This window comes from Vidua chalybeata, chromosome 5 (assembly GCF_026979565.1).
Source record: "Vidua chalybeata isolate OUT-0048 chromosome 5, bVidCha1 merged haplotype, whole genome shotgun sequence".
In the NCBI taxonomy this organism is placed as follows: domain Eukaryota; kingdom Metazoa; phylum Chordata; class Aves; order Passeriformes; family Viduidae; genus Vidua; species Vidua chalybeata.
This window is the reverse complement of record NC_071534.1, coordinates 28233715-28256591: the sequence shown is the minus strand read 5'-3', so window position 1 is coordinate 28256591 and position 22877 is coordinate 28233715. Positions and strand designations below refer to the sequence as shown.

The window sequence follows — 22877 nt, the reverse complement described above, 5'->3', positions numbered from 1 at the left end:
TACTTTGTATTTCATTAAAAGAACCAGGTATTTCCTCAAAGATTACAATCCACCTTGAGCCACAAAGGCTGGCTGTGCTACCACCATTTGGACTAAAGCAGCAGAAGTTGTAACAAGGGCTCTTACCTTGTATGATCACATTCAGCGCAGGGAGAACAGGTAGCACACTTACTCTGCACTTTCCACAAGAGGCAAAGGTCTGTATCAAACAAAATGTATATATTCTGGCCTAGGGAGTAAAGTCAAGGCACCTCAAGGGACAGCATCCATCTTTTTCTAAAGATTTTTGATTTGAAATTAATATTCTGTTGGTGGAAGTTTATGGAGACTTCATACCCTTTCCACTTTGACACTACTCTCATTGGCCTCTTCTGTTTAAGTATATCCTTGAAGAGAATGTAGCACAGCCAAAGTTGCCACCCTCCATCTCCTTACATTATAAGCTTAATTCTACTGAATTTTTTCCTATTCTCACAGAGGAAGAACATAGCAGCCTACTAACATGCTTATTTTAAAGACCCTACTATTTTCAGCTGTCCCAGTCTGGGGTTGGTGGGGGTGGGAATCCCAATGCTCCAGCCAGCTTAGAAACAAGGCTCAGACAGCACGGTTTGGACAGGAAGTGGCACCCAGCAGCGCTGGCTTGGGGACAAATACAGGCAGTTCTTGAACCTGCACAACAGGAACCACAGCACAGCTCAAAGCAACAGGAGCTATTTGTCATGCTGCCCATGAACACATCAGTGGCCATGCAGCTCCACCCACTAGCCTCCACCAAAGCACATCACTCATCTGGCTATTTTCAGCCTCCTCTGTAATGCATACAGGAGGACACTTCAGAAGCACCAGCAGCCACCACTGTGCCACATGTACACCCAGGCAGGGAGTAAAGCATACCACTCCTGACCCCTTTTGAAAACAAGCTCACACATGTGTTCTGGCTGGTAAGTTCGTTGCCTTTTTCCATCTTATCAGAACACAGCTTTGTTACAAACTCACATTTGAATTAAGCTTTCCAATAGGATGTAACAACTTATGTTCACCATGTAGGGCAAGGAGGCTTTAACTTTTTTCTCTTTTCTCCCTTTTATCAGTTTAAAGTGTCATTTGCTCAAATTACATTCCTTTCCTCCCTCTTCTACTTGGACCCTGGGGGAAAAAAACAAAAACAAACTGAACAAACTAAAAATGGCTTTACTCTCTTCACTTAAACTTTTTTTTAAATCATGTCCCCAGCATCTTAATATGCTTCTAGCACTTTACTTCCAACTTTGTGTATTTCTGCAGAAAAATGTTTCTATCTGAACCCACACAGGATGCAAGCATGTGGAGTCTCAGGAAGTTGCCTGTAGCAGTGCTTGGACTTGCTGCCCAAGCAGCATTACGAGAGGAAAAGTATAGATAAGACTATGGCCTGCAGCTGGCTTTGTCCAAGGCAAATAAAATTAACACAACAGTGGAGGACTGACTTCTGAGAAAGCAAGACACATCACTTCTTACTAATGACCCCAGATATTCCTTCAACGCATCAGATGTCCCAATTGTCTGTTTGGAATGTATCTCTTGCATTACAGGCTCTTTGCTGGAAAAGCTCTAACAATGCTGGAATGCTGTAGTAAGCATAACAGTTCTGCAGGAGTTAAGATTAAGTGACATAAATGCCTTTGTATTTACAGAAACACACAGAAAAATAAGTCAAAAACCAGAACGTTCGAACTTAAAAGAACAGACTGACTTCTTGATTAATTTTTTTTTTACTTTTTTTATTTGGGAAAAGTGCTTCTTACAAAAGGCAGCTGCAAAACAATACGTTATAGACCTCAGAACAATTTCTCATTCCATTTAAAAGTGAAAGGAGAGGCAGTCTAGGGGACAAGAGCAGCAGGAGAACAGATCACGGGGAATCCACAAGTCAATAAAAAACAGCAATAATGTAATGCAAGGTTAAAATTCCTGTGCTGGGGCTTTGGTGGCAAAGTAATTTCTCAATGCAAATTACAGCCAGAAACTGCACAACTGCCTTTGTAAGCAGTAACTCACATAAACTGAACAGCTTTACCAGGCAACCTGCCCAACTCGGCTGCAGAGAGGCACAAGTACCTCAAAGCAGCTGGGAGGCACAGCGAGTTTCTAGCAAAGCTCACGGCTTAAGTGTTTACATGAAGTTCTAAAACTTACAGAGCGATAAAGCTAAAGGGTCCTCTCTGGTGTTCCTCTGACCCCACCTTGGCTAACCAGATTTCTGCTCCTAGACAACCCTAATCATACACATGAAAGAGAGCTGGTGTATTAGGGAGTGCCATCTATCAAGTTAACCATAGTCAGGATCGTTTCCCAGTCTGGGCTAAGACCACTAGACCAGTTTCACATCCAATTGGAGACAAGACTTCATGCACCAAGAGGGGGTGAAAGATGGTTTTGTTATTTTTAACTTACAGAGTCTCCCCATCCTTGAGGTCCAACTCTACATTTATCTGTATATACACATAGAGAGTTCTCCTTTCACAAAGACATTTTCCTTTCATGCTAAACACAGTAAAAATCCAGAACGTTCACACCTGGTTCTGGTTACACAGTAGTAATAGTAATGTGCAAGTAAACAGAGACCAAAAGTCACAAATGAAGACGTGTACATGAGGGGGCTGGAACGGAGCTGATTCCAGAAAGAATATTTGTATCTGGCCTGAAATCAGAAATATTGGTACAAAGACAGAATAAAGGCCATCAGCCAATTTACATCCCCACTGCATGGCCACTGCTCATTTTTGTATCTGGGCTCTTCAAAATGAGTGTGGAAGTCCTGTAAACACTTTAACCCTGGAACTGGGTGAACTCTGTTGGGTACACAGATGAAGCAACAAACCTAAGCTAACTGTTTGACAGTTAAATTTATTTTTACAAAAACTAACATTTTAAAGATTTATTTATTGTTATTTGTTGAAACAGAGGAAAAACAACACTCCTGGGGTGGGAAAGGAGGGGAAGGGAAGAGACAGACCCTGGGTAAAAGTTATTACAACAGCACCTGGAATTGATCGGCCTGCCTAGGAGAAACACAGGCACTGCCACAACACCACAGGTAATAGCTACTGCCTGAAGCCAAGACAACAGTCCACACTCCACTGACAGGTGCTATAGATCCAAATCATAATAATCTTCCAGCTCATCATGAAATAAGTCCCACTCATCCTCAGAATCCGTTAGCTCATCATCACCTCCGGCTGCCAACAGCATAAGCAACATCTCACCAAGCTCGAAGGTCACCACCTCATCCTCGTCGGTTTCAAAGGGATCACCATTCTCTCGCTCCTCGATGAAATCCCAGAACCGATTCCTCCGCTGGGCCTGCAAATGGAACACAAGGATTTCCCCAGGTGACCCAGTGGTACAAAGCAGGAGCCTTTCCAGAGGCTGACATGCCCCTGGTGTACTTTCTGACATGCAAGAAATCACATTTCTCTTTCAGGGAGATACTGACCTCCAGCTAAATTAACCCTTACACACACCCCTATTACTGCTACCCAACATTTTTACGTCAGTATGTTGTAAGAAAGTTTTTTAAATTTAGTCTTTGCATCTTGGCCTCCAGCATTCACACCTTTAGAGCACTGCTTCCTTCAAATTCACCATTACAGAGGTCTATCAGAAGTGGAAAAAAGAAAAGTCAGTATTTCCCTATCCGCTTTCCAAGGCAGAAGACATAATGCACACCCCTCATGTGCTCTCTGTCTATTGAAAGGACAATTAATCACCAGCACTAACCCGGTATCTACTTGAGGTTCCTACTTTGGGTCTTTGTGGCTCCTCTTGGCGGCCATCAGGATATTCATGCTTGTAAAAACAGTTCCCTCCAAATGGACAGCTCCCACGGCCTTCATCAAAATACCTGCATGGCTTGTTGCTGGAAAGGAAAATATCGCAACCTTTACTGACAGCACACCCCAATCGGACTTCAGAACTGCATTTACATCAGTCCACAGGGATCTCAGGTACCAGGAGCAGAAGGCATTTTGTGAGTAAAAGGCCTACATGTAGAAATGATTTATTACACTATGTGTGGACTGATGCATGCAGAGGGACACCAATGGTGTGCAGTGCACAAGTTTGGACTGCCTTATGACTACACCACCAGTGTTTTGTGTAGAGAAGGGAAAGACTGGGGTGAAAGAACACAGGAATAGCTTCGGGACTGTGTGCATGCATCTGTGGGCAGATAGGCAGAGATGTGCTTCACACATGATGGTGGAAAGGAGGTATGAAAAGGGGCTTTACATTAACACCCTTCTTCTCCATGTGTGTTTTTATCTCTGCAGTCTCAATTTGATAAAAGGCTGCATTGCTCATACCTCATTGCCTCCTTGTATTTCTGAATGAGTTTCTGCTTCTCTTCCTTCTCCTCCACCCAGTACTCACTTGGAATGACAAAGTTAGATGTGATCCGACATTCTGGGCAGGACCTGAGAAATGAACAGACTGTGCTGCAAAATTCCACGTTACAGGGAGCTCTCTCTCCTAAATAACAAGGCATGGCATATATCCATCTTTAAAGAGGTACTGTACTCATATACCTGCTGTACAACCTTTTCAATCTAGACTCTCTTATAAGTGAAGATAACCTAAACTCTCTTCTTCAAGAACTCAATGGCAATGGCAGCTGGTCAGCTTGTCTCAGAAAAGCTTGAAAAAACACTTCACACAGACTCCTTTTTCTTTAGAATTAAATAAATTTATTTTGGTATTTTTCCTATATTTATTTGATTGGAATTTTGCATTTTCTAGAACAGCCTTAAATGGAGAAATGTTTTTCCAACTGAGTAATGCTCTAAGGCAGTAATGAATTAAGCAGCATACATTCTGAACTGGTTAATCTGTTTAACCCAGATTCCTGCCTGAGTGTCCAAGACATAAACAGTAACCACTGGACAACATGCTACTAAATAAACAACAGTTATTTACTACCACTGAGTTTTGCAAACTTAACCCGGTATTAACCAAATCAGAGTGTAAATGTTATGCCTAACAATTATTTCACTCCTAAACTAAAAGTTAGTATGCATTAAATGCAGTCTCTGTGCAGTCTGCATCTGGAAGTCTGTTGCAAGTTGTCACAAGTTACTAAGTTCTTCCACAGTAACAAAGCACAATCGAAATGGGAAAGTGCCTCACTTTATAATCTTGCTCTCAAATTGTTTAGCACTCCTCCACTTGCGGATGCACTTGAGACAGTAAGTGTGGCTGCAGTTGGACAGGATCCCAAAGCGGCGCTCGCTAGGATTAGCTTTCTCATACACCACCTCCATGCAGATCCCGCACACCATGTCTTTACTACGCTGGACGGCAAAGGAAAGCTCCATGTCCTTCTCATGAGCTTCAATGCAAGACTGAAAAGGACACAAAGAAAACAACTACAGAGACGACTGGTCACCTGGTGAGGTCTAAGCAGGTTTTTAAACTCAGTTTGCTGTTTTGCATAATGCCTGAAGTGTGATTAAGCTGAAAAAGTCTTCATCCTCAAAAAAATAATTGTTCAAGTACTGGGGAACAATCAATTCAGAGTTCAAATTCCTTCCTTCAGACACTGCTTTTAAACATGAAAAGGCAATCTAAAAAACCATCCACTTTGACTAGGCAAAGAACAAAGCTCCAGTATCTTTAAGTAGACTGCTCTCCCAACAGAGATAAGGAAATCCAGCTGCATTTGAGTATGGCCCTGGCAGGAAACAGTCTAGTTTACAACCGGAATTTCATTCACTGCCTGACCTGCACACACCTTCAAATAAAAGGGAATTAGTAACAAGTGATTGAGGGGAGCAAGGAAGCAATAACTCACAGCTGTTAAACAGCAGACAGTTGTTTGCTTACCTTTATGTGCTGAGATCTCTGTGCAGCATCAATGGGATGCAAGACCTGCAGGCCACACATATCACACACGTCCCCATGGATATACACGCAGTTTTCTCCATAACGACATTCTCCTAATGCAGCGTAGGGGCACAGCTCCTTCTTCATCTCCACATCTGCCTGCTGCTTCTCGTATTCTTCTTCAATCACCATTTCCTGCAAGGGTGCTTCAGCACAGAAAGGAGCAGCTGGGAACAGAATTAAGAACAGTAAGCAGCACATTCAGATTTTGAGCACCAGGATTAAGAATACTCAGAGTTACCCAAACAGAATAATAGAAACAACCTAGGTTCATTTCAGTCCAAGTTCACACACCCTCAATCTGAACGAAATTATTTTCCCCACTCAATTAATTTAAAGACCAATTTTTTCATCCTTCAACCCAGACAAGATTAAAGCTATCAAAGTTTCAGTAGTCAGGAAAGATCCATTTACAGGTTAAGTCCACCTATAAAAATTGCACTAGTCATCAGCAGCTTAATACAGACTCTGGTTCAGCAACCATTAAATAAGGCTACAAATCTCTCACTGCTTTTAGAATCAATTTCACTTTACCTAAAATTTTCACATCAGCTGAAGTTAACAGGTGTTTTCCCAGAAATTACACAGCTGAAATAATAGAAGTGTATCCAGCATAACATAATGCTAGTAGGGCAATACCACATCAGCAATTCCTTATGTGCAGGCTAATTAGCACACTGTTCTTTAGCCTGAACAAACTTTCATTTCTGGACTCTTATGAATCTCTAGGATTGATAGAAAAGTGGTGTCCATGTCTCTCAAACTAACTCCATTCTACATATTTGCCAAAAAACCTGTCCTAAACAGATATCTGGTCAATTAGCCAGACACATGAAACTGAAATTCAGGCTTTATCACTGCATTCTAAGTTGGCTATCAGTTTTGAATAATCCTAAGTAATTTCCCTCCCTAAACTTAAACTGAACTGAAATCTGTATCTTTTCTCTTCCCCCTTGAGACAGTTACTGCTGAACCCTCCTCTCTGTACCTCAAACACATGCTTGTCTGCCTCACCACAAGTCAGCATTCTGAGATTGTTACATAAGTAGGATCATGACAAAAGCAGTCAGTGAGAAACTAAAGGTGTAATAAACATAAAGCATTTCTATATTCAGAATAAACACCAGGAAGAACAGCAGTTGGAGTTCATTTGCATAAACATAAGCTGTTACAAGAGTAGCAAGGCATCTATGCTGTAAGAAAGTGAAACTTTTAGAAGTTGTTCAAGCACTAGATTTGGAGAAGCAAGCAAAAACTACCAAAGGCATACTTGGATCAGTTAGAGTGAAGGACAGACTCCTCAAAATTAATCAGAGGCTGCACACTCGCAATTTTCATCCCCATGGAACAAAGACATAACAACAGGCATGTATCAGTCTGTTAGTTTTAGGACAAATAAAAATAAAATGCAGGTCCCTGTGACTTAAAATTTTGAGGAATAAGCAAATATTGAAGATGAATGTAGAAAAATATTAGCTCTCAAGATAAGATCAAGTCTGCTTCTTGAACCATCTCAGACTGTAGTGGTCACTCAGTGATCCTGGAGAAGTCTGTTTGTTAGAAACATATTTTTCAAGGCAAGCGAGTAACTGAGTAACAAGTCACCTGGCAACCTGTGCATTTTCAGTCTGAGATTCCCAAACAAATGTTCATTAGCTCTTCTTCCCCATGAGTTTTGGTGAACCGGCACCAAGAAAAGTGACAAGAAACCATGTACTAGGCTCTACATTCTCTCCTGAGTAGCTCAGCAGAACATGAAAATATGTACTTATTGAAATCCCACTTGCCCTCCCATTTGAAATCCATGGTCTCCACTTCCATAAGAAATAACAAAAATCACAACTGCCACTCAGTTTTTAGTCCCTCAACTGTTGCATTTGCCAGTGTTTGCTCAAGTTAATGTTGTCAAAGATTTTTTTACCTAGTTGAGGACCATGAAGATGGTTAGAGGGATGGAACACCTCCCCTATGAGGAAAGGCTCAGAGAGCTGGGGTTGTTCGGCCTGGAGAAGAGAAGGCTCCGGGGTGACCTTACTGCAACCTTCCAGGACCTGAAGGGGGCCTACAAGAAAGATGAAGAGGGACTTTTTACAAAGGCATGTAGTAATAAGACAAGGGGTAACCGTTTCAAACTAAAATTCAACCTGAAAAAGGGTGGGTTTAGACTAGATATTAAGAAGAAACTCTTCACTGTGAGGTTGGAACAGTACCTATATTTTCTGTATCTACTGCAATGTAGCAGCTACAGTTTTACTTCCTCTTTGAAACCACAATTAGAAAAATTCATAAGACTTCACTGCCTCAGCAGTTACAAATCTAACATCCCTCAGAGTAGCATTTGTTCACTATGATTGTTTCCTGTTTTCCAAATCTCTGCTCACCAGTAGGTGGACTCAATCCCCAACTTCTCATTGCCCATTTCCCATTAAACAGGGTTAAATTCATACCAGTGGAAAAACTGGTTTGTTAACTTTGATCCACACACCACCTGCTTGCACTTTAGGACACACTTCCTAGCATTAAACACATTAATCTTTCAGTAACAGGAAACAGACACCCAATTTATTATTTCTTGTATTTCTGCCTTTCTACTCTTCCTCAACTGCAGAAGAAGTACGGAAATGTGGCACATCTCTACAACTAACAAGTGAATACCTGAAGAATCATCACTATTTTCTGTGCTAGTTCCTGAAGTCATCTTCAAGATACCAGGTTTAGTCCCAAATCAGAAATGTGGTAAAAGGTGAGCATTATAGTCCCAGCTATGCATGGTTAAACTGCCAGCCTTGAATCTTTAGCATTTTAAAGAAAATTTTAAACACACAGGCTTCTAGGGAACCTTGAGAAATAGGTTTGATTTTGAAGTTTCCAAGTATCTGTACATTTCTCCAGCAATCTGAGAAGAATAATCTGCTTTAAGGCATACACTACAGAACATACTGCACACATTTTTATTTCTGTAGCTTAATAAATACAGTTGCTTCAGAAAAGTGAAATTTTTTAAAAATCACCATGGGAATTAGCATCATGTAGCACTGTTCAGAACAGAAACAGATGAGTACGTTTACATCAAGTTTCAAAAACTATAAAACAGACATGCAACAAGATTCACAGAAGAGAATGCTATTTAACTTAATCTCGCACAAGTTTGCATGAAAATTACACCTAACCCCTAGAAAAAAAATTGCTTTAGTAAAACTAAGTTAACAGTGTAGTGACTTAGACTTCAGGAGGAAGCACCAGCTCTGCTGTAAGGACTGTGTGTATTTAAAAGATCTCTGGCTGTTCAAACTAGCAATGAATCGATTCCAGTGAAGGGCCAGTCAGTCGTTAATAGGGCTGACTCCCAAGGAAAGAGACTGACTCCTCTCAGATGTGCAAATGACAAGAGACAGAAGGCAAGCTGAGGAAAAAATCCAATTACATACTAGGAAAGAGGCTTTCTTTGTGAAAGAAGTCAAACACCACAAAGGATACCCAGAGGTTATGGCCCTTTGAACATCTCTGAGGATAGAGATTCAACTAAACAAAGCCCCTGGCAACCTTTAAGCAGGAAATGAACTAGATGAAATCCAGAGGTTCCTTCCAATCTCAGTATTATATTCTGATGAAAATATTTTAAAAAATCTTTTGTCTCAACAAGCACAGAAGCTCTATCTTTCACGACAGTAAGGTTGTTGCATCCAAAAGCCGCATAAGGTGGCACATTCACAGGTAGAGGTCAAGTTTTCACTCCTTTGGGATATACTCAAGTTCACAGATCTATTATGCAATTCCATAACCAAACTTCTCAACATTATCAAACTGTTTGTGTCACTTGACCATTCCTCTTCATCCTCCTATAATTGGATGGGAGGAGGCTCCAACCAGCACCCTGTAACACTGAGAAGGTCATTCTCTTTCCAAATCTGACCAGTGCAGTGGAGATGAAGCAGTATAATCTGAGTACTCTACAAGATCTTCAAATTCTCCTGGATGCAAGGCATCCATTTTGAATTCAAACATTTATTTAAGTACTCCTCCTCATGCTTTAGAGAGACAAATATTAGAAATTATGTTAAAGTGAACACCCTCAGCCAACTTTTCACTTTAATTTAAAGACTGTTATATTTTGGCAGGAAAAACAGATGAGGAGTATGCTACTCAAACAGTGTGGTCCTATTGGATGAGCTTCTTCAGTCTCATTCTCATTGTGAGCTGCCACAGTATTAGAAAGTTGAGTTCCAGAAAGCTAACTTGAATAAATAATTTTCAGCCTCTGGCCATGGGATTCACTAAAGTAACCATTAGGCTTCAATTCCTTCTACAGGAATCTGCATGTCCACTGAAAAACCTTTCAAAGACTGCAAAACCAACCCAAACCAAATCAACCAACCCAAAACACAAAGGCAGCAGATTCTCTCTCCAGAGTAGCAATAGTATCACAGGTGATTTCCTCTCCCATCCCATATGCAAACTAAACTTCAAAGGAGATTCTCAAGTAATTCAGGAACATAGCAAGAGAAAGCCAGTCATGCAGAGACTGACCTGAAATATACCTGGTTTCTGAATGAAACAGTCAGTCTGACTACTCTTGTTGGAAAACCCAAGCTCACTTGAACTGATCAATAAATATGAATAGCTGTACTCAAATGCATTAAAATAAATGTACTACATAGAAACTGTTGAGCCATGATGGAAATTCACTGTTATCCCAGGATCAGCTTACCACGTCCACAGTATGGCTGCCCAGGGACAAACTCCACTGCATTCACCCAGTCTTCAGCCCCTACTCCTGTCGCTGCCAGATCTGTATTTTCATCTTCTATCTCAGCAATAAATTCTTCAACTGTTTCAGGGAGCGATGCGAACTCTGAGGACACTGATGGATAGATTTCTGCCTCTGGGTTAACATCAGTCACTTCTTCCTGTATTAGTGGCTTGGTATGTTCATATCTAAAAAGTTAAAACACATCATGTCAACTTTCCGTAAAAAATACCTCCAGACAGCAGCCCCATGTATGGAAAATAAACTAATGAAGATGTGAACATGCTGTTTGGAAGGAGGACCCAGAAATGGCTAGGATGAGAAAGTCACTGATGACCCTTTATAGAGAAATGCTTCCACTTGTGCAGTTTGTCAGCACTGTTAAAGAAACACAAGATACCCCGAGATTTTGGAGAAAAAAGAGCACAATTCTTACACATAGAACAATCTCCAAATATGTCCCAAACCAGTCAGTTATCTATTATACATGTGCAGTACTGCTGAATGAGAAAAATGAGTTCGTCCAGTCTTTTTAAAGAGAAGACTCAGGACAGACACTGCTGTCTCCAACTACCTCACGGGAAGCCACAGGAAAGATCAGCCAGAGTCTTCTAAGAGGTGCAGTGATAGGATGACAGTGAGTAGACACCAGTCCAAAATGGGAAATTAGTTATGAATATTAGGAAAGAAATTTGCTCTAAGAGTAGTTAAACACTAGAATGGGTGCACAATCTTCATGCTTGTAGATATTCAAAGCTGCACAATGCCTTGGGCAACCTGGCCTCAGCTGGCACAGATTCAGAGATCCCCACCAATATAAATGATTCTCTTCCTCTGTCCCAGCATCTTGCCTCATGTAGATTTTATTCTGAATTCAAGTACTTATTCCTAATGCCCCTTTCAGCTTATTGTGGAAAATGAAAATCAGAACACTTTTAGCCCTATCATCCACAATAAACAGGAAGGCACCATTTCCCTCAAATCTGTCTTCCAGCAACTAGGAGACTACATGGGGAAAATAAATGACAAATATACTACTGTAGTCTTAGATATTTGCTGACTAATTTCAAGGACAACAGGAGGGAATTCTTTGAGATCATACCGAAATTTGAAGTGACTGTGATTCATTTCGCTTGTGTCAGATTAAGAACAAAGAAGTGTCACAATTCTCGCATATTAAAGAGGTGCTCCTAACCAAATGTCAGCTTGGAAATCCTACTCCTACAAAGCACAAATTTAAAATTCTAGCCTTCAGATATCTACATCTGTGGCCTCCAAAGCATGTGTACCATACGAGGTGCCCAAGGCAACCCAATGGGGCAAAAAGTTCTTATGCAGGAAGAAAATACTAGAACTTAGTGGTTTTTTCCCCTTAAAAATACAATAAATTACTAATATTACTATTAAGATACATGTTGATGGCAGTGCTCTCACAGTCCATATGTCAGAGAGCCCATGTGTGGTACGTGTGAGGTACCCTGAAGGAGGAGGTGTTCCACCACCCAGTGGGTTGACTGTGGCACCCCCCTGTCTGCTCACTTTCAGCACATTGTGACACACTGCACTTTGCTAGTGCCCACTTAATGGATCAACAGATTATCTGATCTTGTTTTACCTAAACTAACCCTGACAAAGTGAACAAGTGGCTTGAAAAGATGCCTGCAACTGTGGGCTGAGGACAGCACTGATAATGCAAGCAAAAGCCAACAAGAAAATGTCAGAGCTAACAGCTCTGCTCCTACTACGAGCTCCTCATCAGCCACACTATGAAGCAAAACAATGCCAACCTAATCAGCTCTTGAACTCGGGGGGAAAGGAACTACAGAAGAGATCAAGATTACCAAGAAGGCAATCTGAAATATGGATTTACATTCACTATTATTAATGAAGAGCCGTGCCGTCGGTGTATGCTGTACCTTGAGATACGAGCTACTGAAAGGATGAAGCCATCTCAATTAGCAAGGCATTGAAAATCAAAACATCTGGAACACAAAGACAAACCTCCACATTTTTTTCCAAGATGTTTCAAGCCATGTGCTACTCAATCCAGTACTTTGCAGAACTTCACAGTAAGGGTTTAGAAACCTCTTTTGAGGCTTGTTACACAACAATGAAAGACAAAAAGCCACATGCCACCAGACCACTTTTTCTTCCTGCTGTGGTAAAAATGACTGAAATAACTCATGGAAAACAATATGGTGACAAAGTAAAACACATTCCTTTGTCAGCAAATACTGTTGGGAAACGCATAGAAAACACTTCTAGAGTTTGAAGAAACAAGCAGTAGAACAAATCGTGCAAAGTGGGAAGTTTGCTGTATGGCAGAAGGAAAAGTACAGATGTTTTTCACATCTCAGCTTATGATACTTGCTAGATTCTGTTTCAATGTGAACTACTTTTTGTGAGGCACCAAAGAAAAGATGTACCAGTAGAGAAACATTCTCAACAAGTTACTTCTTTAACAAAGACAAAAAGATTCACTGGAGGAGATATCTTCTCAAAAGTATACAATTACTTTAATAAAAACAATGCTTTATGGAAAAACTGTGCAAGTAAAACCACTGAAGCAGCAGCTGCTCTGACTACAGTAAGAGATTGCAGGGTGAGGGTACAGGGGTAGCACCCCACCAGAAATTCATCACTGCATCATTCACAGGCAACATATTGTAGCAAAGATGGATCCAGAAGCAGCCAAGTGACACTAGAAAATGTCATCAACATAGACCTTTAAACAGTCAAATGTTCACTGCAGTTATGAGGTGGAGGGCTACTGTGAAAATCTTCTGTACCACACAGATGTTTGCCGATTATCTCATGGCAAAGCACTTAAAAATTGTCACGTATGAGTTATGTGTGTTTATTTCACAAAGACCAGTGCTGCAAATTTGCTGCCCTTTTCTGCGATGGCAAATCAGTGTCAGCAGTATGCTGCTGAGCATGTATTATAAAAAAAAAACAACACACCCAAACCAACCAAACCCAACCACATTCAAACTGCTTCTCCAAGATAAAGTCATTCTACGAACAGATAACTGCTTTTTGAAGGAAATTTGTGGTATGGAGACAACATTTTGAAAATGAAGTATTTCCACCATTATGTGATTTTATAGCCAAAACCTAACCAAGTTTGTCAACCACAAAAAAACTTTCATTATCTTGCACACTTAAATTTGGAAAGTGCTTTCTCTAACATGTTTAAAAATCTTTCAAAATCAGAATTCCAGTGTATATTGGACCCATTTGCTAAAAATATAAAAATGCAACACCTTCCAGTTAATCTGCACTAACAGCTGATTGACATCAGGGAAGGTGGAAACTTAACAGATAAATTTATCACACATTAGTACATGCAGCCAACAATACACTCACTTCCTTTTGAATCTGCATGTTTTTGTGAAAGATCTTTTTCAGCTACGACCACCGTTAAAACCAAGGACTGAAATAAACTCAACTTCAAATGAGACCTTTAAATAACTGCATCAAAAAATGTTACACTGAGATTTTAAATAATAAAAAAGCCCATTGAATCAACATTACTGTCAGTAAAAAACATATTATTACTAGTAAGGCTTTTTGTGACAGTAAAAATTGCTTTGGACTGTTTATAAAATACTTATTGAATATTTTTCCTTTCACCTTTAATACACCCTTTTTAAAATTCTGGTTTTGGGTTATCTTTTATAATGCACATAACATTAGTACAGCAGTAGATGTAGATATACACATATAAACTATAAATAAATGTGTATGTTGCTGGGAGTTCAAAAATATTGTACTGGTGGGTGCATGATCCAAAGTTGGAAGACCACTAATCTACATGATCAAAAAACAACACTGGCAGATAGAAGACTACAGAGGGGTTTTGTTTCTTACATATAGTAACCCTTTATGAAACACGAAAGCAAAGTTAACTGTGAGCTACCATATAAAATAATGATGCAAATGTTTAATCACTAATTACAGCTGCAATAAGACAGAATGTTAAAATTTCCAGTAAGTTTTAATAAAATTAATGATGAAACATCCCTAAGCCCTTGTAAAGCTTTGCTCCACTAGGAAAGTATCTGTTTTTCTTCTTCACAATTTCTTTTTTATTGTAATTTCAGCGGTACAGATCAATTTATAGTATGTTTTCATAAAGCTAAGCTATTTTGTACAGGCAACATCTTAAAACTTTTATGACAAAATGCAGTTATTTTCCCAAAATGGTAGTTCCAGTGTCAGAGTCCAATTCCTCAAGAAACAACACAAAGAAAATAAATTCTTACCTGTTCAGGCTTTTATGATCACTTAAAATAGTGTAACTCAGTTTCATCCATTCAGCTAGTCTGAATGTAATCTCAGATTTCAATTAATCTACTCATGTTATTAATAAAAAATAAGAAAACCCCCCATGCTGACAACTATCTCTTTTATGAAGACCAGTTATCATCTTGTCTTTGCTCAATTTTTGCATAGCAAACACTGGTATTTAGCAAGACAGGAGAGTCGGTGAAGAGCTATTTTTATAAATATCTGAAGTTACAGTGGAAAAGGAAAGCACTAAGATTTACTGTCTTTCCCTGAGCTCTCTACTCAGGGATTCAGAGTGCCAAGCTTCTTGCAGGATGGCCAGGGGCATTTCTTTACCTGCAATGATCTCCATAAGCACAGCATCCTCGCTGGTAATACCTGCACACCATGGCAGACTGACTGGTGGAGAGGTCATGGGAGTAGCGGCAGTTGTCTCCTTCCTTGCAGACTCCATGCATGAAGTATCTATAAGAGAAGATAATGGTGAGTTAAGAAGCACTGAAGCTGCAAAAGTATTTGGATGATCCGGTTATTCTATAAATCAAGGTATGCTGCATTAAGAACAGCACTAAAGACTCATGGGGCCCTGCCCCACTATAACCATAAAAATAAGAACATTTGAGGAAAGATGAAGCTTCAGCTACTCCAATGAACTGTGCTGCACATTTAGGGACTTGCTCTTACATAAGCCTGGGGAAAAAAACACAAACCTGTAAAAGCAAAGTTATCCTGGGCTGTGACACTAAGAGGAAAGAGTCTTGGATCAAGCAGATTGGCACTAAGTTTTACTTGTAGCCCCTGTGTCCTGACACAAGCAAAAACCTTACAAAAACCCAACAATGGATACAAGAATCAAATCCAGACACATCCTAAATCACCCAAGGTTTTAAATCTATTCTGGATTCATAAATAAGTCAAATGTGATTTCTTTCCCAAGAATGAAAAACACGTTTGTGGTGGATAATTACATCTGACAAAACACACATATTAGTTCCTGCGATAGGAACCAAATAAATCAAAGCACCCTGCTCCAATACTGTGCTGCTTGTCTTGGAAAACCTGGACAGTTTCAAAGCTTTTGAGGACAGTTTGATCAATTTTAGCATGTCAAGTAGCACAAGTTTAATTTAGCATCTACAATTCAGTTATTCAAAGAGAACTGAAGAGTGGTTTTCAAGATTTTTTTAAATTTTAACCTAGAAGAACAAGCTTCAAGAAATGCACTGTAACTGTTCAGATTCAGTATGTTCAAAGCTACAACTGAAAAGTTCAAGTACACCTTTCCCAATCCACATAAAAGTATTAGCCAAGAAAAACAAGGAAAAATGAAAAAAACCTGTGTAAAAACTGAATCCATAAATGTTTACCAACACTTCACTTTAGAAAGAAGCCGCACTGCCTCCAGATAACAAGCTGCAAACTCTGAACTCATTGGGAATAGGAAGAGGTAGTAAACAAGAAAATTTGTGAGGATTCAGGTCTCATACAAAACACTACTGGAGAGAAGGCTGAGAAGCAGATTATACCCATCTAAGCCCACATTGCTGCTGAATGGGGCAGTCCCGCCCTCCTCCTGTTCCACGCTTCCAGCACTTTGCAGAGCCAGCAGAACCAGGCCCTCTGAGCAGCTGAGTGAAGCCTCACAGTCAGCACAAGAGACAGGGAGCACCTTTCAGCAGCCACAACTAAGATCAGGAAACAAAAACAGTACCTTCAAGTTGATATTCCTGGCCAGGAAATGTGATAAGATGTTGAACTGCATGCACTTCTACACAGCTATTTATTCTACTCTATTTTTAAGAAATCAGATAAAGCCAGTGAACAATGCACTAAATGACATAAGTAGAGATACATCTGCAATCCAGTTTCAGGGAAATATTAAAATCTGAGGTTCAGTGTTTAGAGAGCTGATAACCCACTACGTGCAATACCACGTATTGCACTGGTGTATTCAACATACCAAGAATAAAAAAAATCTCAACTAGCGTTACTGAACACAAGCTGACACTTGCCATCAGGCTGCAATTCACACTCCAAATCTCCTATCTGTACTCCGTAGACAAATTAACCAGGTAAGAAATGTGATCCTACATAGAAAACAAGCAGTACAAGACCCAGATGAGTCTCTGCAGGGTCAGATGGAGGCACAAACAGCTATGCCAGCAGGAACAGTGTGTTGCAAAAACAGAACAAGACTCGTCTCTGATAAACAACAGGCACTCTCCACCATGAACAAAAAACACACAAAACCCTCTAGAAGTCACACCCACCCACCCAACAGCATAAACCACCTACGATGACCCATGTGATAAGGAAAAAAACCCAAACCAACACCCAACCAAAAAAAATCACCCATACTTAACCTCCTTCTTCCCCAAACAAACCAAAAAAGCCCCCCAAACAAAATCAAAACCAAGTCTAACCAGCCATGAAGTCATGGAACTAGAATATAACTGGAATTTCTAGCTTGATTGCTCTTAAGAAATGGGAGTCCCACCGATAGGGTAAAAAAAAGATTTCAGATTGCTTAACGTTTGTTCTTTAACCAGTGTTATCTCCACCCCTTTGCTTATTTCCACACAGCATCGCTTCCCCCAAGTGCTGGGGCAGCAACTTCACAGCCACCGGTTGGCACAGACCAGGAAATGGCTGCAATGGAACCTGACATTCCTTCTGCTGTCCCCATGGTTATTTTTAATCTGGATTATATATATACTGCCCAACCACTCTGCACGGCCACACCACTACAGCTGAAATAACTGACTGGCAGAAAGGCTCCTGCCTGAAGTGAGAACATCTGATAGAAACTATTTGGCCAACATGATGTATGATAAGTACCTAAGCCCCAAAATTAGATTGGTCCCACTGTGTGATAGGGTAAATGAAGCTCCAAACACCTTTCCTTCCTTCCCAGTTTACATCAGAAAATCCTCTGCAAATGCAGATTCTGTGTAATTGTGAAAGTTGTCACAAATTTATTATATTGAAATGGTAGGCTATAAAGGGCAAAAAATAAACATAAAACACTCCAGGCTCTAATTCACACATCACTCTTTAAGGCCTTCAATCCTATGAAGCAAACTCAGCATTATTTGAACAAGAAGGCTGGAGTGGGAAGGGAAAACATGTATTTCTCTTAGGATTACACCCCAACTTCTTCCACAACCCTCCCCCTCACCAAGAGGTAAGATTTTTTACTTTAAGGTCACAAAGAATGTAACACTTTATATATCAAATTACAGTGTTTGGCTAAAACACTTTGGCCAAGTCAAAAAAATAAACAGAGTGCATTATTTTTGGGTAAGATAATGAAATTTATTTTGGAGAGCATCTTTACTCACAGAGAGTATTCAATTTAACCCTACTCAACAGAGATACCAGCCTCTTCATTCTGGTTATAGGAAAAAAGCATCCTTAAAACTGAGAAATATATGAGTTATCCATCTTACATACTGACATGTAGAAGGATATCTGAAATTTGCATTTGGTCAAGTAGTCAGAGAAGACATGTAATTTCATCTGAAAAGATAAAACTAGATCAAGACAAGTATATAATTGGATTTTCTCTGAGCCTCTGTGATGCTGTCATCTAAAAAAGCACTTATTGGGGGCAGTGCTCTCTGTCCTTCCAATTATAATATACAAGTGTAATTTGGTTAAGCTGCTTGGGGAGCCAACCTAGAGAAGTCATCAGGGTCCAAGACCAGATAATTTCCCCAGTTCAGTTCACTGCTTGATTGTAAAAAACATGAGTGACACCAACACATGGAACAACCATACAAAATTAATAATTGCCTACACTGGCATTTTATCACTGAAAATGGTTCAACACATGTCTAGTTATGAATGCCTTGATCAAAAGAGCATATCCTGATTTTCATGGGTATTCCTCAACAGGCAAAGCTTCCTTCTATAGCTTTGGAACCTTGCAATGTATTTCCTTATTCAGATGTATTCTGTTCTTTACTTCAGGTTTCTGCTTTCAGGTAATGCTAATTTGTTTCATCAAACTACTGGTTCAGCTAAATTAGAATGTTACAGCCAACAGCAAACCTCCTTCAAAACCCAAGACATTGCCATGACTGGCAGATGGGGAAGCTCAGGATAACATCCACCTGCAGCCATTAGCTTCTTCAGGTGCATACAGAGACTGAGAATTCCTGGGAAGAAGGCAGCAGGAAATAGGCTAAGCACGCTGCTCTAGCACAGCTCTTGGGTGCTCAGCCACATTACTTGCCAATGAAATTCGGCTGGAGTTAGTAAAAGGGAAAAAAAAAAAGAGTTGATCTTTACAGCATTTAGCTCATTATCCCTTCTCCATAACCTCCTTCAGAAGTTACCAGGGGATGCAGACAAGAGCAGCCATGAAAGGGGAATTCAGGCAGGCTGTCACTAGGTTTGTGCCCTGCACCTCATCCCTGGTGCTGCATGGAATTAAAGAGGCCTGACTTTACATCACAGATGCACACTCTTCACGTGAAAAGAAAATAATACCAGACCCAGGTTTTCAGGAAGAACAGCTATGGTACAAACACGTAGACAGCTCTCAAAGTACACCACTTAGTTGCTATGGGTTTTATTTACATTCAGTTCTAAAACAAACAAGTGAAATGCAATTTGTTTACATCAACTTGATGACTTTTAATATCACATGACATCTGGAAAACACAAGCACGGAACAAACAGTGTCAAGCCTTTGGAAAAAAAAGATTGGCTATAGCACTGCTCAATAAAACCACGTAGCCATCTGAACTGGAAGGACTGAGGAACCAGGTAAGGACAACCATTCTTTTTTTTTTTAATTCAAACATATCAATAACAAGAAGATCATAATAATAAACAAGTTCTGAATTAGCTTTGTTTCCCTGCTATTTATTAGAGATTAAAATACTATAAATTTTTACAAAAGACAAGCCTTGAAAACTGCTAAACCATAGAAGTAAAAAAAAAAACCACAACCTTTTTCATCTTCTCTTAGGGAACATAATTTCCCGTATTTCACCCTGAGACTTCTAAACTTTAGCTGCAAGAAAAACAGAAGGGTAACGTCAGCAAAATTGTATGTGTAGGAGAAAACAAAGTCCTTCTTAGTCATTGTGTCTCTCACTCTGAGATATTAATCATCCATCCTGAGGATATCACACTGGTATATTAAAACTCATTAACCAACCTATTTATCACATCAGATATTCAACGGAGCAGCAAGAACTTATGGTACCAATTTTAAGGCTTCCAGTTTCCATAAACCAGCAGTATTTCTGCACCAGCCATCACATGCTAGCTCCTTATACTGAAGGGACTGTCTCCCAGAAGTTTTTCAGGCAGCATTTACTGTCACCCCTATGATGATTCAACTAAAAAAAGCCTGTGAACAAAAAAAATTGTGCAGTGTTACTCAAACAGAAACTGCTCTACCTCCTACACTAAAAACCTGCATTTTGAAATTTAACTTCTTCATCTCACTGTTAAATCCTCCAGTTCATTTATAAAGGTACACCAAAATTTAATAGTAAGAAACATATCTTCCTAAATGTTAATATATCCTATCGAAACCAAACATAGAAATCCAAAATTTTTATCACAAGTTCTTAGAAGGGCAAGTCAAAATTGCTAATTTCACTTTAAAGCCTGAGTAAAGCTGTTCTCCCTCCAACTTGAATGGTCCCATAAAAATTAATAAAGCAAGCAATGGGATAACTAGCAGGATTAGGCAAAGAGAACAAAGAATGGAGATGTTCATTAGATACAAGGCCAAGATCCCATTGTTTAATCTCAAATTAAAGCACATTAACCATTACAAAAGAGTAGCTTTAGCTTCTCACTCGGCCTGAGCGTTTGCAAACAAATATATTCCCTCAACACTCTGCACTGCAGGACACTGATGTACTTGACTGCTTCTGTACTATGGCACTCGCTGTCTCCAATAAATCGATCCTGCATCTATACCTATTCCACTGCTGTCTCACAAATCCAATTAGCCTAATTGAGCCTATCGATCTTCAGAAATTAGGAGGTAAACTTAAATAGAGGGAGCACTGACCTTGCGTCTCACTTAAAGCTGAGCTAAGCACGGTTCCCAGTCACCGGCATCAAACATTAACCCGGGGATTCGCAGGCAAAACGCTCGGCCCACAGCAGCACCCCAAGAGCGCTGCTGAACAGGGCTGCCCGAAGGGAAGCACTCAGCTGGGCATTAGCCAGAATTGACGTGCAGCAACAGCGAGCAGGGATGCTTTAAACAACCGCGGGGCACGCGAAACAGACACAGCCAGCGAGCTCCCTGCGAAAGCCAAGCAACGGCTCCTCATGCTGCTCCTGCAATCTGCCAGTGAAACATATAGGGAAAAAAGCAAGCAGAGGAGATCTAGAGCCTCTTCCTTCCTAACCAAGGGATGTTCCTTTTTGCTTCCCAGTGACTTGGAATTTATTTACCCACAAACACGTTAAATGTAATTTAATTTATTAAACAAATAAATCTAAAAAAATCAGGAGACGCTCGTCGATGTTAATCTTGGATTATCACTTGTTTTTATATAACTAATATATGTGTACGTCCACAAAACTGTTTTAAATTCCTTTCTCCCTGCCAACCGACCAGCATTGTAGGTTTAAAAATAGTCCATCTGGCAAGCTTTAAAACACGCAGTACGGCTTGCATAACCCCAGAAAGAAGATTTATCAGAAATACAGTTTAAAGGAAAACACGGATAGGAAATGACGCAGCACACAGAACCTCTATGTGACACAGGCAAGGCCACTTCGCACATTCTGCAACATGTCACGACCTATTCCTATTTTCCGGTTTAATAAATAGTTTTCGCTGTATCAATCACGAGTTAATTCCCAGTTTTAAATTTCGATTGAAACACACAACAATTTAAATTACGTCGCGTTTCCTGCTTTGTCGCGCTCTGCGGAACGAGGCTGCAGGACTTCCTTTAACACGGCGTCCTTCGCGCCGAGCACTGCGGGCCTGTTCCTGCACAATACCGAGCGGCCCTCGGCTCCCGGTGAGGCGGCGGGAACGCTCCCGGCGCCCCGGCCCTGCGCGGCAGCCGCAGGCGCTAGGCCGCAGGGAACACCCTCTCACGAGGCCGCGGCTGGAGAAAGGCCGCGGGCCGCACCGCCCCCACCGGCTGGACTGGCTAGCGGCGCCGCGGCCGCGCCACCTCCGCCGGTAGCCCCGCCCGGGGCCGGTCCCGCCCGGGGCCGGGGCCGTTCGCCGCCCCCGGGGACGCGCGCGGGGCGGGGCCGGGGCGCGCCGCGGGCGGGCGCGCGCGGCGCGTACGTGACCATGGGGGGAGGGGCGGGGGGGGCGGCGGCGGTGAGGGAAAAGGCCCCGGGGCCGAGGTGGGGGGGGGGGGCAGTGCGGGAAGAAGGGACGGGAAAGGAAAAGAAGGACAGAGAAGGGCGGCCGCGCCCGCCCGCTTCCCTCCCCCTCCCCACCCGCCGCGGACGGCGCGTACCTGCAAGTGACCTGCTTGGTCCAACCGCCTCCCCCGGGCCCCGCGGATGGCGGCGGCACGGCCGCAAAGTCGAAGGCTACGGCCGCTGCTCCCGCGGCCGCCGCGGGTGACCCCAGGGCCGCGGCCGCCGCGCCCGCCGTTGTCTCCAGCGCCGCCACCGCCTCCGCCATTACTGTTTATCCCGCAAAGCGGCGGCAGCGCCGGAATTTCCGGGAGCGGATCCTTCCGGCCGCGCGGGGCGGGGCGCGGCCGTGGCGCCGCCCCTCCGGCCGAGCGGCGGCTCCCGTTGGCCGAGCGGGACGGGCGCGCGCGACCGCGCCGGGGGCGGGGCCGCGGCAGTGCTGCCCTCGCGCGGCCGCAAGCCGCGCGCGGCCCGTGCGCGCCCCCGTGGCGCCGCCGGGAGCGCGCCCGGCGCGGCCCCGCGCCCGGGCACGGGGCTCGGCTCGCCC

At 41.8% G+C, this 22877-nt stretch overlaps 1 protein-coding gene across 6 annotated transcripts; it reads right to left on the bottom strand.

Moving 5' to 3' along the window:
• Positions 1 to 1735: 1735 nt before the first annotated feature.
• MKRN1 (makorin ring finger protein 1) lies at positions 1736 to 22719 on the bottom strand. Of its 6 annotated transcripts, none has more exons than XM_053942430.1 (9): positions 22429 to 22719; positions 15299 to 15427; positions 10631 to 10857; positions 7844 to 7984; positions 5863 to 6089; positions 5167 to 5381; positions 4347 to 4457; positions 3763 to 3901; positions 1736 to 3345 (listed from the first exon to the last, which is right to left on the bottom strand). In XM_053942430.1, the coding sequence occupies exons 1-9, from the start codon at positions 22596 to 22598 to the stop codon at positions 3133 to 3135; spliced, it is 1572 nt and encodes a 523-aa protein (XP_053798405.1). In that variant the 5' UTR covers positions 22599 to 22719; the 3' UTR covers positions 1736 to 3132. The 6 variants fall into 6 exon arrangements, with proteins under 6 accessions (XP_053798405.1, XP_053798406.1, XP_053798410.1 ...); XM_053942431.1 differs by having other exon boundaries at positions 3787 to 3901; XM_053942435.1 differs by lacking the exon at positions 22429 to 22719 and adding an exon at positions 21849 to 22012.
• Positions 22720 to 22877: the final 158 nt, after the last annotated feature.

Bases quoted from the DNA above. Each gene is read 5' to 3' on its own strand.
- MKRN1 (XM_053942430.1), bottom strand. From the start codon at position 22,598: ATGGCGGAGGCGGTGGCGGCGCTGGAGACAACGGCGGGCGCGGCGGCC. The intron at 15,428-22,428 runs GTACGCGCCGTC...CTTCTCTTATAG, and splicing joins ACCAAGCAGGTCACTTGCAG to ATACTTCATGCATGGAGTCT. The intron at 5,382-5,862 runs GTAAGCAAACAA...TGTCCTTTTCAG, and splicing joins AGAGATCTCAGCACATAAAG to TCTTGCATTGAAGCTCATGA.